The following is a 13,562-nucleotide window of genomic DNA, read 5'->3' as shown; positions in this document are numbered from 1 at the left end:
GGCATCGTGGTGTACAACAGTTGTGCGGGAATTATGAGTTTAAAAAGGCGTTGTTTGGGTATCAAAGTCTGATTTACTATCATGGCACCGGTCACTCGAAACGGCCGAAACAACCATTCGAACTCTGCAGGAACAACAACTGGGCTTTTCCCATGATGTCTTAGAATTACTGGTAGTTTGTCACCGCTTCTGCTTCTTCTGCGCCGGCTCGATCTCCTCGTCATCCCCCTCCACGTCGGCGTAAATGGTCTTGGGCTGCGTCTTGCTCCACGCGCCCGTGAACATGCGGTCCTTGTCCGCCTTGTCCGCGTATTTGAGCAGGGCCTCGCGCGGGTCCTCCTCGCGCATGCTGCTCAGCGGGATGCTCTCCTTGATGTGCCTCTCGTCCGGCTGCGACTTGGCGAAGGGCGTCGTCTGCGGCAGGTGCGGGCGGCGCGGGTCCCGGGATTTGCCGCTGGCGGTCAGGCCGATGGTGGGGTGGCGCGATGAGTACGTGGAGCCCTGGATGGCCTCGCCGGCCGTGCCTGGGTTGACGATCGAGTCCGAGGAGATGGCTTCGGTGGCGGTGGTGAAGGAGGGGTCGTCGTCGATGTGTTGCCGTTTGGGCGGCTTGGAGAGGATGGTCAGCGCGGCTTTGTTGGAGGTGCTGGGCGAGAAGAGGACGTGTGTGTGGCCGTTGGCGCTGCCGGTGAAGATCTGGTTGAGGGTGCTGTGCCAGCCGAGGGTTATGAGTGGGGAGTTGGGGGTGACGGGGGTGACGAGCTCCGGGCGCAGAGTGGCAGGGTTGAGTATGTGTAGGTCACCCGATGGGGAGCCGGTCAGAACAGCGGAGGCGTTCGGGGCGAAGATGATATTGGATGTTGGGTATTGAGAGGAGGTGGAGGGATGTGTGGTGGTTGAGACTGGGGCTTTGAATTTGCGAGTGTCGAAGAGTTTGATCGTGTCGTCGCCACCGCGTGTGATGACGAGCCGGCCGTCAGAACTGACGTCGATGCCACTAGTCCATGTATCTGGCGTATGAGCATCGCGGATTTCGGCGCTGGGCCGCGTGAAGGGTCCATCGCCTCCCCATATGAGGATAGAGCCGTCCAGGGCAGCAGAGACGAGAATGTTGTTGCCACCCTCAACTTGACTACCCCATGCCACCGCTGTCATACGGCTCCGGCCTGCGGAGCCGGCAGTCTTTGACTTGTGAACGATGACATCTTTCTGCTTGCTTCCAATGTTCACGTCCCATATGCGTAGAGTGCTGTCAGTGCCAGCGGTGACACAGAGTTCTGGCTTGGAAGGATGCCACGTGCCAGAGGTGATCTCACTGATATGACCCTTGGTCATGTTCATATCACGGAGGTACATGTCTCCCTTGTTGAATTCCATGATCTGTTCGCCATCTCGGGACAATATCCTTGCTTGAGGCGTAGCAGACACTACCAGGACGCGGCTTGGCGAGTTTGGATTGAATCTTGCAACGTGAACTGGGTGTGTTTCAGACATTGCAGCATCCTTCGTCGAAGTGGGATCGACTGACTTGAAAGCTCGTAATGTGTTGGGTGCCAGTGTAGCAAAGTCGTGCAACTTGATTGTGCAGTCTGTAGAACCAGTAATCATGCGAGAACCCGAGGCGTCTACCGTGATGGTGGTGAGTGGCCGCTCATGCGTTTTGAAGACGATCTCGTGGGAAGTAGGATACTCGTCCTCATCATCCGAGTCGTCGTCATCGCCACTGTCGTCTTCTGACCCCGAAGCTGCTTTTGCTTTTTCTTGTGCCTGCTGAGTCTCAGGCAGTTTCCGCCTGGCGTTTTCAATCTGTGCATCAGGATCAAAGCCACCACCTACACCACCAAAGGACGTGGGCATGTACTGCCTTAGGGCGTCCTCTTCCATCGCGGCGGGTTTGGGCAATTCAGCAGGTTGTAAGACCACCAAAGGGTCAGTCTTCCGATCTACTTCAGAATTGAGGTACTCGGGTGCCAAGCCTGTGTCCCGATTGGGGTTAGCCGCGTCGCCTACCTCGCCGACGACTCATGCAGCGTTCACGCCAGACAAATTAGCGGCACGAGAGAGAGAGATATGGCAGCGTCGGATATTCTGTGCTAGAACAAGCAAGACGGATTGGCTGAAAGCAACGAGAGACCATTGTGTAGTGGGCCAAATCTCAATCTTTCTGGGTAACTATAGCTGAAACTTCGTCCTGACGCGGTCCGTCTTTCCCTTCCATTCCCATTCCTGGCCCGACTTGCGTTGGATGCCTTTGTCGACTCTTCGCAATTTCAGCGTCAGGCGTGGGCCTAGCTCCTGCAACCCTGCTCGTACCTCTTCGGCGCCAACTATTGGCTTACCATCGCTGCCGACGACCACTTTCTCGGATTCTCGCTTCTCTCGGAGTACATAGCGGAAGCGACGCATGAAGATGAAATCTCTCTGGTTGTGAAATGTGACCACTTGCCGCCCCTGGAGGTCTGGTTTAGGTGGGAAAAGCGACCGGAACAAGTGTGCTGTTAGAAGACCCAGTGGTGTGGTAAAGTTGTTGAGTATCAGCTCTGGAGCATGTGGTGTAGCCTTCCCGTGGCCTGGCAGCGATTTCGATTCATACCAATTCGATATTGAGAAGTGAAAAGTAGGACCAGAGGGCAGATGCACCATGGTCATACCACTTGGCCGCTTCTGGTCCTCTTCCAGTACGACAACTGCCGTATAACCCTGGTTGTGGGCGAACGAGGAGATCTCACGAACCGAGAATTTGTAGCCATGCCGATGTGATGAGCGGCGAATATACTTGGAGTTCGGAAACAGACCGACCAGCGTCTTGGCTTGCGAGTGAAGTGTGGAGTTGATAGAGGTTGTGATCAGAACTTGTGGCGTGGGTGGAAGTTCGTCTCCATTCTGGAAGAGCGAGGGAAACTTAGCAGCCAGCGCGGCAGGGGCAAGAGACAGAGCGGTGGATGTCGTCGAACGTGTCGGCGAGGCTGCCCGAGGTCTTGAAGAGCTCGAGGTCCGGATCTCTGCCTTTGAGGGCAGGGGATCGACTTCTGCTTCCTCAACATTCACATCATCTCCGTCCTCCTTCTCAGAGTCCGTGTCTAACATACTGTCTCTGTCGTCCTCATCCTCGTCCTCCTGTCCTTCTGTCGCCGCAGGCGCATCTTCCGGGAGCTCCTGATCTTCGAAGAGCTTCCTCCTCTTCACACCTTCGACGTGATATGCAACTCCTAAACCGCCGTCCTCCGGCTCATCCGCTACTTCGTCATAGGCCCGCTTGCTGTCGATTGTATGCGGCACATTTCGCCGCAGTCGCTCCTCACGAAGTCTAGGGTTCCGGTCTTCCTCCTTCTTGCGTGCAAACCTCTCTGCTCGCGTTATGGCGCCTCGAGCCTTCTTCTGCTTAATGTAGAGATCTTCCCGCTTCTGCTTGTTGGAGGTCTTGAAAGGCAGCGACGCCTTGTCGGATAGTTGAAGTCGTCTTGCAGGCATCTGGGGCTATCGTTCGATGGAATAAGATAATGCGACTGTATCAAGGCTACGTTGATACTGCAAACACCTCTCAGGGTGTATAAATGAGCACTGCAAAAAGTTCGTTGTCTGGTCGCAAAATTATTGGAATCTCGGAGCCTTGTCGAGGGGCGCAAGGCTGTATGGATTCTCCTTGAGTCAATAATTGTCCAGATGTATTCTGACTCCTACATACCAGCCACCACAGTCATTGAAATTATCTAGAGCGTGTGCCGTCCTCAACAGCTGCAATCCTCACCATCACTGTTTATGCGACTCATCCTGCGCCTCCCGCGCTGCTTCAATACAAGCTTTCAACCTTGCACAAGACATTTTTCAATCACTGCCGCAGCTAGCAGAGCAAAGGTCGATCGTAAGGCACCTGTCAACATGTCGACAAGCACGACTAAGACCGGCCAACCTCTTGACCGTGGTGTTCTCGACGGTCTTCTGCGACGACGACTATTCTACACTCCTGCGTTCGAGATTTACGGGGGAGAAAAGGGCCTCTACGACTATGGGCCCCCAGGGTGCTCTTTGCAGGCGAACATTGTGGACCTGTGGAGGAAACACTTTGTTCTCGAGGAGGACATGCTGGAAGTCGACTGCACCATGTTAACACCAGAAGCTATTCTTAAGACCTCCGGGCACGTTGACAAATTTGCCGATTGGATGTGCAAAGATCCCAAGACTGGCGAGATCTTCCGCGCAGACCACCTTGTCGAGCAAGTGCTCGAGGCTCGGTTGACAGCCGACAAGGAAGCTCGTGGGCAGAAGATCGAAGTTGAGGAGGCGAAAGACGCGAAAAAGAAGAAAGTCAAAGCTGTGGCTGCCCAGAAGCTGGATGACGCTGTAGTCAAGGAGTACGAAGAGACCCTTGCGAAGATCGACAACTACGGCGGCGTGGAGCTCGGAGAGCTTATCAAGAAGTTCAACATCAAGGGTCCCACCAGCGGAGTTGAGCTTGAACCTCCCAAGGCTTTCAACCTCATGTTTCAGACCCAGATTGGTCCGGCTGCAGACAGACCAAATGGCTACCTACGCCCTGAAACTGCCCAGGGGCAGTTTCTGAACTTCCAGAAGTTGCTCGAGTTCAACCAGCAGGCGATGCCTTTCGCCTCCGCTTCGATCGGAAAGTCTTTCCGGAATGAGATCGCTCCGCGATCTGGATTACTGAGAGTGCGCGAGTTCCTGATGGCTGAGATTGAACACTTCGTGGACCCGGAATCTGGGAAGAGACACCCGCGCTTCGAGGACGTCCAGAACACGAAGCTCAGACTACTGAACCGAGATGTCCAGCTCTCTGGGAGCACCAAGCTCGAGGAGGTGACCATTGGCGATGCTGTCAGATCCAAACTTGTAGACAACGAGACGCTCGGCTACTTTCTTGTTCGCATCCAGGAGTTCTTACTCAAGATTGGTGTGGATCCTAGCAAGCTTCGTTTCCGTCAGCATATGGCAAACGAGATGGCTCACTATGCTGCTGACTGCTGGGATGCTGAGCTCTTCACCAGTTACGGGTGGATCGAGTGTGTCGGTTGTGCTGACAGATCAGCCTACGACTTGACAGTGCACAAGGAAAAGACTGGTGCTCCTTTGGTCGTCCGCCAAACTCGGGCCGAACCTCTAGTGCTTGAAGAATGGGAGGCCGAGCTCAATAAGAAGAAACTTGGCCCTAAATTCCGAAAGGACGCAAAAGCTGTTGAAAACGCTGTGGACGCTCTCTCACAGGAACTCCGCGAGAAGCTCTCTCTTGAACTGCAGAAAGACGGAAAAATCACGATCGATACCCCCAATATTGGCTCCGGCAAAACCGAGCTCGAGAAGGATCTCATCACCATCGAGAAGCGCAAGCGTACTGAGCACACTCGTGAATACACTCCCAATGTCATCGAGCCTTCATTTGGTATCGGCCGCATACTCTACAGTCTCATGGAGCACGTCTTCTGGACGCGTGAGGGTGATGAGGCTCGTGGTGTGCTCTCATTCCCTCCCATAGTGGCGCCCACGAAAGTCCTACTTGTCCCGCTGTCCAACCATCCTGACCTGCGCAAGTTTCTCAACGGACTGTCCTCCAAGCTTCGCAAGGCTGGAGTCGCAAACAAGACCGACGATTCCTCCGCCAGCATTGGCAAGCGGTACTCCCGTAATGACGAGCTTGGGACTCCCCTCGGCATTACCATCGATTTCCAGACTGTCAAGGACAGCACTGTCACACTGCGTGACCGAGACTCCACCAAGCAAGTCCGCGCGTCTCAAGACGACATCGTTGCTGCGGTGAAGGCGCTCTGTGATGGTGAGAAGTCTTGGGATGATATTGCGAAGGAGCTGCCAGCCTTTGAGGGCCAGGAGGCTGACTGAGTGAGGCCAGATCAGTGGACGGAGCAGGAGCGTGAGATCTTTGCCATGATTTTGTACGAGATACCCCCTTATGTGGCGAGCAATGCTAGAACAGCGGATGCTTGCCTTCTGTAGCTATCGGAGCCCGGTGGCGCGAAATGCTAGGTAGCAACAAAACAAAAAGTTCAGAGATGGAAATAAGCCTCCTTCCACAATGTGACTATCATCCTGCTTGAATCTTTATTGTGCAGTCCGTGGTCGCCTTGATGTTGGGTGCCCAGGAAAGGCTCAGTATTCATTCTGTGTACGCTTCAAGGCTTTGGCTTGGCAAAGACACTGCCTGAGGCGCAGAACGTATATGTCTGATCGAGCTCTGCCAAAACCTCCATATCTCGTCCCACATACCCATACACGACACAGGATTCCGGTCTCCAGGCGCAGGTTTTACGACCGCCGCCAACGCCATGGTAACCACCGTCGATCATCACAGCGCCGCGGCTGTTGCTGCCCCAGCCTCAAATATCAAAATCAAAGTCGAGTTCACGTATGCCTGTCTCTCTCACCAAAACCCTCCCTTTTCTTCTACTCTTTTGCCCACTATCAGCCATACCATCCACTGACCCACTGCAGCGGTGGTCTCGAGATACTATTTGACAACGTGCCCAAACACACCGTCAATCTTCCGGACAAGAGTTCCAATGGTAAGCCCGCCACGGCTGGCGACCTCATCAGCTGGCTCGTCGAGAACCTGATCAAGGATCCGAGGAAGGAGTTGTTCGTCCTGGATGGCGGGATGTAAGTCTGCCTTTTACTATGCTTTTGACATGCGTTTTCTCGATACCGGTTATGTCGCAACGGTTGTGCTACTCTCGCGCCAAGAGGAGCGGCTTTCACTGACACGTTCTACAATAGACGTCCGGGAATCCTGGTCCTCATTAACGATGCAGACTGGGAACTGGAGAATGAGGATAAATACGAGCTTAAGGATGGGGATAACATCTTATTCGTATCGACATTGCACGGTGGCTGAATGCCCTACTCGAGGCCGGCAGAGCTACATATGGGGAAAGGCTTTGATGGACGGGATATGCCCAAACGTTCCAGCTTCCCATTGTGCCGATCTGTCCAAAGCGAGCCAACTGCCCGACACCTGCCGCTGGGGCTCCTATGGAGCGACGGTCTGCCAGGACTAGACGACATCATGCATCCGCAAGCTCAGATTTTCCGCGTCCTCCGGCGTTTTGTAGCCATCCCTTGGTTGCGGCTCCGGGGTGCCAGGGACACGCTCGGGACTACCGAGTCCGCTGCCTAGCCCGGGCAGCGGTGTCGCAAAGCCTGAAGGAGGCGCCGGCGCTTTGGGACCCTCGGGGCTTGCAGGAATGATCTCGGGTGGTAGACCAGGGATTTTGATACGTTTCGCTTCGTTGTTGTAAGATGCGGGTATAATCTACAATTGTCAGGAGGGGCAAACAAGAACGAGAGACTGCGTACCTCGATGATTTCATCCCGCGGAAAGGCGAGGAGTGGGATGTCAGCCGCGCTAACCGCCATCAAGTATCCATATAGGACACGTAAAACTGACTCATGCGCAATGATGAGCAAGTCGTTCGACTCGCGTTCCAATTCGAGAATAATTGGCTCAAGCCTCACGGCAACATCATGGTAAGACTCTGCTCTGGGATAGCGGTGATGATAGGGGTCTAGTTCATGCTTCTCCACCTCGTGGGGATACTCTTGTCGGATTCGTCGCTCGGATTTCTTCTCGCAGACTCCGGAGTTCAGCTGGCTCATCTGCGATCGTTGCCGAACGCGGTACCCGCGTGCGGCGAAGAAAGCAGCAGTCTCGATCGTCCGTCTGCGAGTGGAGGTCCATACAGTGAGAGGCTTAAGAGGGGTATCGGGCCCACCTTTATCTTTAATGGCTTGACGTTCTTCTTCGCGGTGCTTGAGTAGAACTTCTGTCATTTTCTTCGCGTATTCTTTGCCCTGCTGAGAAAGGCTGGCATCGGCCTTGTATGACTCTTCGTCGAGCGTGGTGCCAGCGCGGGCGAAGTAAGTGTGACGGGACTTGATGTGTAGATTGAGAAGATAAAAGACGATGCGGTGGGAGAGATACGAGAAGTTGTTGTTGCTGACGATAAGACGCTCACCGGCGTTAATCATTTTGATCCAGTCCAGATCGGTCTCTTCCATGGTTTCGAAGTGCGGAATCTTGGCCGACATGCGGTTGAGGTAGTGCTTGACCGCGTCGGCTTCGGACCAGCCACGATAGTCCGGTGAGGATATCTTGACGCTCCGAACATTCTCTTCAATAATACGCTGGTCGTCACAGCTGGATTCGATAAAGAGGCATTTGATGTCATGCTTGGCGAACTCTTTGGCTAATGAACGTCGTCCAGCAGCCAACGGGTTCACAGCGTCGTAGATCGCGACTTGCCCGTTCTCGTGGTTAAGAAAGTGATAGATGTCTTCTCGGCATTTCTTGAGGATTTTCTGCCGCAGCAAGACTGAGGAAGCCGAAGCGTTGACGAAGAAGTAGTCATCAGGAACGTCTCCTCCTTGGCCGATAATCGCGCGGCGATAGTCACCGAGATGGAAGATCCTGGTCTTGACACCCAGCCAGCGCAGGTACCGAGCCAGAGCGACCGAGATATGGGTTTTGCCACGAGCGGGCAAGCCAACGGTCGCAATAGCTATGCGCCCAGAATGGAACAAACGACCAGACTCGGTGCTGTAAAGCTGGGCAGGTGCCATGAGCTCAGTCTCGGGCAAATCGTGAATGGCATCCACGAAAGTGCTGGATTTCCGACGGAAGCGTGGCGAGTTGATAGCCATCTCGGCGGTTAAGAGGGTGTCCATGTTTGCTGTCAAGTCCAGTAGCTCGCCTGCGCGAGTGGTGAACACCTGACTGTGACGCCAGCAGCCAGCTGTCAGGGTATGGCGGAGAGAAGATCGTTGAGAATGGCGGAAAGAAGTTTATACGCTCACCATGCAGGTGCTAGCAGATAGGAAAGATGTCTGCCAGAGACGTCATTGTAGTTGTCTGAAAGTCCGCATGTTGACCAGTCCCGGTCTGATTTACAGGTGTGCAGCTCAATAACGATATAGCTGCTGGTGGCTCCGAGGCTGATAAGTGAACGAGCCATGACACATGCGATAGCCTCGAGCCTTCGCCTCCCCATCCTCCGGATCGGAGAAGCGTCGGCACCGGGATATGGGCCTTGGCGCGCTAGAGGAAAGATTTCCCTGCGCGGCCTACTCTGCTTGAGGAGCGAAGCTTCGTAGCAGCGTACTATTCCATCCTTCCATCCATCTCCTTTGACCTTCGTTCCTTCAGTCCTGTCCTTATCAGTCCTGCAGTTATAAGCTGCGCTCTCCCTTCCCTCGCCATCCTCCTGCCCACCCTTCGCCCAGCTGCCCGGCGTCATGGCTGAAGTGCCTGCGCCTCTGCTTGAGGAAAAAGCTCCCTCGAGTTCCATTTCCTTTCTCACAGACAATGTCATCACATCCGTCATATCAGATACTTATGCCTCCCTGGCGGCGAAGCGGCAAGCGATGGGCTTGACGAACCCGGGCACCGTCGAAGGCATCGACCGCGAAGTAAAACGGGATGTCCTCCTGAGTGCTCATATGTTCTCCGGGCTCCGATGCGATCTGACCAAGATCTTCTCCGTCAATCCTCTGTTTCGGTTGCAGCATGGCTTCGCAATGGGCTCTCAGGCTCTGCCCCCTTGGCAGCTGATGTGTATCTATGGTACAAACAGAGTATGATTTCTCGTCTGCGCCTACAATCATCAGGGACTAACGCTTCATCTAGGTCTTCATGCAAGGCGCTTATGCCTCTGATGGATCCGTCACTGCATGGGGCAACCTGCGCTGGAATGACCGCTTTGTCACCAAAACGCAAACCCAGATTGATCCCCGGCAAGACCAGTCTGTTGTGCAGTTCGATAACGAATACACTGGCGACGACTTCTCCCTTTCCGTCAAAGCCCTTACACCGTCCATCATGGAAGGCGGTCTCACTGGTATTTACATTGGTAGCTACCTACAATCCATCACCCCCCGATTGGCATTAGGTATTGAAGGTGTCTACCAACGCGCCAGCATGGGGACCAAACCGGAGACTGCGGCCAGCTACTGCGCCAGATACAAGGGTGATGACTGGGTAGCAGCGGGACAAGTGCTGGCCGCAGGTCAGATGAGCGCAAGCTACTGGAGGAGGCTAACAGAAAAGGTCGAGGCGGGTGTGGACTGCAGCCTGCAATTCTCGCCAGGCATGGGAGGCGGCATGATGGGAATGCCTCGGAAAGAAGGCACCACTACCCTAGGTGTCAAGTACAACTTCCAGGCCAGCGTGTACCGCGCACAGGTGGACAGTGCCGGGAAGCTGGGTGTCGTCCTCGAGCGGAGAGTAGCTCCGCCCGTCACCCTGACTTTCGCTGCGGAGATTGACCAGGTCAAGGTACGTCGCCTCCTGTTCCGCTCTTCAACCTGGACATATGCTAATATCATGGCAGAGCACTCACAAGCTTGGCGTGGCCGTGTCGATAGATGGTGCACCCGAGGAACTGGAAGAAGTTGCGCAGAGAACCGAGCAGGTCTCGCCACCGTACTAACCGACTCCTTATCTTACCATAACCGTCAACCGGCTCTCTCGAAGCGTCCGCGAAACTGCTGCTAGATGTGTCCACCACTTCGGGATTCATCACTTGTTTTACTACCTCCTCTCCAAGGACACGCTGTCGACTGAAACGCAATCTAGCGAAATCTGTCGATTGGGTCACGTGTCCACTTCCGGCGGGTGTTTGCGCAGCATCCTTGTGCACCAACGTCTGTACTTTGTATGTTGTTTAGCCTGTACATGACGATGGGCGGATGTGCATCGATGTTGTCCACGCCTGGCAGCCATGAGCGTCACAGGTACCAAAAGCGAGTTACGTGCGCAGCTAGGCAAGACCCACGAGTAGTTGCATAATAGAAAGAAACGGACGGACAGGGTCTTGCGCACGCACGCTTGTTTTGACGTGGAAGTGGCGAAAAGAGATGTACCAACATAACAACAAACATGATCTTGCACAGCTTCCGATGCCTCTTGGATAGTTCACGTGAGAATTCGATATCTTATCAGTACAGTAACTAGTCTTCTGTATTTCACCTCAGGCTTACCACCCGGCCTAATGCCAGCTATGTGTCCGCCTCGATCCTTACCAGGAGAGAGTTGTCCCATCATTCCGGGCTCCCCTCTTAGTTGATCGTGTGTCCCTCCTTCGCCGATTGCGGGAGGCCGGGTGGGGCTGTGACGAGGAGGCAAGGGCATATGCTATGAAAGCAATCGTTCGCGTCAACAGGACGACTTATGCGATCGAGGGTGGTCTCATGCAGGAATACACCCCAAGTAGAAAGTATTGGTAGGTGCTTACCTTCGCAATCCACCGGTTCCATGAATCAGGGACCTCTGCAGCTCCAGTGTCGCTGACCTAGGAGGGAGGTGCAACAAGGCTGCTAGGCAGATCACTCGTCACGCATTGGCACCCGATCTTTAGTGACTGCCTTTGCTATCATTGGCAATAGCAGGTGGCCCTTTTGGGATTATGTACGTGGCAGATCGAAATCGGACTGTGACAAGCTTCACATCGCTGAGGAAACTGACAGTAGTGTTATGAACTCTGTACGAGAGTAGTGTCGAGCAGCAATGGTCCAGGAACATCGACCCTTGTTTGGGCTGGACCAAATTCGACGGAAGCTCGTTTATGGTTAGTGACTGCGACTTCAGTTTCCGCGCAGAACGGCGGGAATCGGATTCCGATGTCCAATGTCACTGACAAGCCCGCCGCCAGGCGGAGCGGAGGCTACCGTCTAGAAAAACAGTAGCGACTCGGAGGTTAGTACGCTAAAAGTCGAGCGGTCGTGGTTCGCATTACAATGTCACCCGCCCGAGCTACCCTACTAAAAAGGTGCTTATGCATAGGCGGACTTACTAGAGATGCTGTGTGACCCGAGAATCTGCATCAGGTGAAGCCGGGCAGGCGAGTGGAACGTATGGATTTGGTGCACATGCGAATTGTTTTTCTTCTACTGGCATCAACGCTCGTATGTCGAGAGCATAATTTGTTGAGGTGCATCGGCGGATTTCAGCCTCGTTCGTGTCCTGTAATACGAGCTCACGCCACGTTGCACATTTGGTCTGGATCACTATCGTCGCGACTGGCTCGGGATACGTCATATGTCATCTTACGATTGTGAGTCGCTGAGCCAAACGACTCACGTGCCGAACCATAGATCCGTGAAACCCTACAGTAAGCAACGGGATTTGCTAGATGACGCAGGGATTTAGTGAGGAGAGCTGGAGGCTGGGGTAAGGAGTCGATGACGGTGAGCTGTGTTGATGATGTCGCTGCAAGCATTAGCGAGACCATGCAGGTGGAAGCAAGCACCGCAAGCATGGGCTGAAGCTAGCGGCGCATGGATGACTGGGTCAGATAGACGGCAGAGGTCGCTGACTGCAGGCAAGTGCATTTCTCGGGGCGTTTATTGGGTCTGACAACCATGCAGCTTATAGTAGAGTGTTTGAGCATTTGGACATCTCTGCTACTCTCAGCGAAGTGTTGCAGAAGTAATTCGAACCTCCTCAGCAAGGGTTGAACCTGGTGATGCTGGCTTTGCACAGCACCTGACATTACTATTTTCGACTGTTCACTGACATGTGACATTGATGATTGTGGATGAAACGGATGCCATCGCAACGGAGCTTGTCATGTCATTAATTTGGATGCTGTTGACAGGAGGAACAGGCGATCATCCGGTTGGCGAAAGGAGGTTACCAATAACCGCCTCTAGGCCCGGGGCAGTGACATACGGATAGCGAGGAACAAGGCTTGGAACGTGCTTGATACCCACCTGGAGTGGTGAGGCAAGATTAGCACTGATCAGTTAGAGTCTTAACTAGAGTCTTAACGAGGGGGCGCTTAGCTGGGTAGGGTCAAGTCTGCTGGGGATATGCGAAGCATGCGCCGGTTGGGTATGGGTCAATGCGTCAGTGACCTCATTTTGATGCCTGAAGAAATGGAGCAAGATGGAGCTCTCAAAGGACGGTGGTCCGTGAACAAGATGAGTGCACCTGAGGTCGGGACAAGGCTAAATGAAACAGTCGCTGAAGCTGTCTCCAGCTGCCTGGCATGCATGCGTATCATCAGTCAGAATCGGCAACGGTCAATAAAACACGAGGCGGCCAAGTACAGGGGAGGGCTGGCAGTCGCAAGCACGAGTTCCCACACAGCGGCTCTGCCTTTCCATAGTTTAGGCATCGCCCGCCCCCAAAGTCCGAACGCTCCGGGATTACTGCTCGTGTGAGTCGTGGATCTGGCAGATGGCCATCTCTGCCTAAGCAGTTGAGGCCCGGTGTTCGGACTGGCTGGACACTGGGTACCTGCGCATGAGCTTTCACGAGGCGGTGCCTGGAATCTGGCGAATCTGTGACACCAGCAGCCTTGCCATCAGGTTGGCACGTCTTGGGCCGCTTAGAACATAAGCAAGAATAGGCATGGCGGCAGACAATGAACACCAGGTGGAGGCGACGAAAAGGTCACTTGATCATCTGATACCAGGTTGTGTAGACCAGCTCAAAGCAACGCTAAACTTAACTCTGCCGGCGCCCCCTCCAGGGATGCCAAAGCCAATGTCAAGGGCTTCTCGAACGCCTGCTGGTCTTGCTTCATTCCCCCCTTCTCTTT

The 13,562-nt window shown here is 54.1% G+C and overlaps 6 protein-coding genes across 6 annotated transcripts; 3 read left to right on the top strand and 3 right to left on the bottom strand.

Moving 5' to 3' along the window:
• Positions 1 to 180: 180 nt before the first annotated feature.
• On the bottom strand, positions 181 to 1,884 carry HMPREF1541_04850 (uncharacterized protein; the record flags this gene model as incomplete). The annotated part of the gene is made up of 1 exon (XM_008719194.1): positions 181 to 1,884. The coding sequence occupies one exon, from the start codon at positions 1,882 to 1,884 to the stop codon at positions 181 to 183; it is 1,704 nt and encodes a 567-aa protein (XP_008717416.1).
• A 288-nt stretch (positions 1,885 to 2,172) lies between these two features.
• On the bottom strand, positions 2,173 to 3,471 carry HMPREF1541_04849 (uncharacterized protein; the record flags this gene model as incomplete). The annotated part of the gene is made up of 1 exon (XM_008719193.1): positions 2,173 to 3,471. The coding sequence occupies one exon, from the start codon at positions 3,469 to 3,471 to the stop codon at positions 2,173 to 2,175; it is 1,299 nt and encodes a 432-aa protein (XP_008717415.1).
• Positions 3,472 to 3,759: 288 nt separating this feature from the next.
• HMPREF1541_04848 (glycine-tRNA ligase) lies at positions 3,760 to 5,850 on the top strand (the record flags this gene model as incomplete). The annotated part of the gene is made up of 1 exon (XM_008719192.1): positions 3,760 to 5,850. The coding sequence occupies one exon, from the start codon at positions 3,760 to 3,762 to the stop codon at positions 5,848 to 5,850; it is 2,091 nt and encodes a 696-aa protein (XP_008717414.1).
• Positions 5,851 to 6,293: 443 nt separating this feature from the next.
• HMPREF1541_04847 (uncharacterized protein) lies at positions 6,294 to 6,859 on the top strand (the record flags this gene model as incomplete). Its single annotated transcript, XM_008719191.1, has 3 exons — positions 6,294 to 6,373; positions 6,460 to 6,624; positions 6,742 to 6,859. 3 exons carry the CDS (start codon positions 6,294 to 6,296, stop codon positions 6,857 to 6,859), a joined length of 363 nt encoding a protein of 120 aa, XP_008717413.1.
• Positions 6,860 to 7,018: 159 nt separating this feature from the next.
• Positions 7,019 to 8,688, bottom strand: HMPREF1541_04846 (uncharacterized protein; the record flags this gene model as incomplete). Its single annotated transcript, XM_008719190.1, has 2 exons — positions 7,019 to 7,276; positions 7,321 to 8,688. The coding sequence occupies 2 exons, from the start codon at positions 8,686 to 8,688 to the stop codon at positions 7,019 to 7,021; spliced, it is 1,626 nt and encodes a 541-aa protein (XP_008717412.1).
• A 567-nt stretch (positions 8,689 to 9,255) lies between these two features.
• On the top strand, positions 9,256 to 10,448 carry HMPREF1541_04845 (uncharacterized protein; the record flags this gene model as incomplete). Its single annotated transcript, XM_008719189.1, has 3 exons — positions 9,256 to 9,594; positions 9,647 to 10,294; positions 10,350 to 10,448. 3 exons carry the CDS (start codon positions 9,256 to 9,258, stop codon positions 10,446 to 10,448), a joined length of 1,086 nt encoding a protein of 361 aa, XP_008717411.1.
• Between the last annotated feature and the right edge of the window lie 3,114 nt (positions 10,449 to 13,562).

Source organism: Cyphellophora europaea (assembly GCF_000365145.1).
Source record: "Cyphellophora europaea CBS 101466 unplaced genomic scaffold supercont1.4, whole genome shotgun sequence".
Classification (NCBI taxonomy): Eukaryota; Fungi; Ascomycota; class Eurotiomycetes; order Chaetothyriales; family Cyphellophoraceae; genus Cyphellophora; species Cyphellophora europaea.
This window is presented reverse-complemented; position numbering and strand designations above follow the sequence as displayed.